Here is a 1,560-nt window from a genome sequence, read left to right as displayed (position 1 = left end):
TTATTTTCGCACGAATTAATTTTTATATTTGTAATATTATATATATATATATATATATATAATATATATTTATTTTTATTTATGTTGAAACATGCAAAAAGTTATTTATAAAAAAATGTTCTTTATTTTTTTTTTTTTTTCTTTTTCTTTTTTTTCATTATATAATATTTCTCATATAATATATATATATATTATATATATATAATTGTAGTTATAATAATAATTATGAATATATTATTATATAAATAAAATATTTTTATTTGGATATTTGTGTATTTATTTATAAATATTTAATTCATATATTTATATATGTATAATAATACTATGGCATGTATATTGAACTATATTATATATTTATATTATAATTATATCTATATCTATATATATATATATTATATTTTTCTATATTGTATAAAAGATGTACATTCCCTAATTTATATTTTATTTATATAATATGTTATTATCAAAATGTATGTAAAAATATTTTATAGAATTCATATAAAATGCTTAAATTGCATTAAAAAATGCTAAATTATAATATAACATATAATAATGTTCATATAATGACAATATCTTTTTATTTTTTTTTAAATGCAAATAAAATCAGAAGCTTTTTATATCCCTAAATAAATGTAATAAAATAAACTAATTTAATTCGTTTCTATTTTTACATTTTTAAGAAAAAAGAATATATTTTTTTTTTAATAAGGTATTTATTTTTGTGTGCAGTTATTTTTAAGGTAACATATATATATATATATATATATATATTATATAGAAAGAATAAAAAAAAAATTATAATATATTTTAAGTACATATAAATTTATTATATTAAAATAAAAGAAAACGTATATTTATTATTATAACTATTTAAAAATATGGTACACGAAATTCAAGAGAAAATATCCATAAAAATATGGAATTTCAACTTGAGAAAAAATATAAGTACATATAGACATATACATATAATTTATAAAACATATATGTACATTGATATATTATATGGACAAAACTTAAAAAGAAAAGAAAAAAAAAACTTTTAACAGAAAAAAATAAAATACATTTATAATATTGTTTAAAAACGAAATATTAGGTTAACACTTTTATGTACGTCTGACTGAACGATCTCCTCTTTCTTGGAGTTCACCCTTTTTAATTAATATGGCCAAAGCTCTGAAAAAAAATTAGGTATATATAAAGTAAGAGATATTAAAAAAAAAGAGAATATAAATAAATAAATATAAATATATATATATTTATATATATATATATATATATATATTTTTTTATTACTTTGATAATGCTGATCTGTCAAAACCTCTTAATTGTAGTTCCCTAAATAAATTAACTCTTGAAGCTCTTTGTCCTTTTCCAAGTCGACCTAATATTGCATCTTCCGCTTGCTAATAAAAAAAAAAATAATTAAAATATGCACGTATTATAAAAATCATTATTTTAATTGTTACAGAAAAATATATTTAATAATAAAATTAAAAAATATAAGTCATATTAAAACATTTTTTAAAATTATACACAATGGATATATATATATATATATAT

The 1,560-nt window shown here is 14.9% G+C and overlaps 1 protein-coding gene across 1 annotated transcript in view; it reads right to left on the bottom strand.

Moving 5' to 3' along the window:
- Window positions 1–1,103: 1,103 nt before the first annotated feature.
- The window catches only part of PRSY57_1211000 (DNA replication licensing factor MCM5, putative), a gene marked incomplete at both ends in the record, with an annotated part of 2,810 nt that continues 2,353 nt past the window's right edge, over window positions 1,104–1,560 (bottom strand). The window contains 2 exons of the mRNA XM_012908539.2: window positions 1,104–1,173; window positions 1,294–1,403. Coding sequence (XP_012763993.1) covers window positions 1,104–1,173; window positions 1,294–1,403 — 180 coding nt within the window. The remainder of the gene's footprint in view (window positions 1,174–1,293; window positions 1,404–1,560) is intronic.

The sequence above is a fragment of the Plasmodium reichenowi genome, chromosome 12 (genome assembly GCF_001601855.1).
Source record: "Plasmodium reichenowi strain SY57 chromosome 12, whole genome shotgun sequence".
Taxonomy (NCBI): Eukaryota; Apicomplexa; class Aconoidasida; order Haemosporida; family Plasmodiidae; genus Plasmodium; species Plasmodium reichenowi.
The sequence above is the reverse complement of the archived record's forward strand: the minus strand, read 5'-3'. Positions and strand labels throughout refer to the sequence as shown.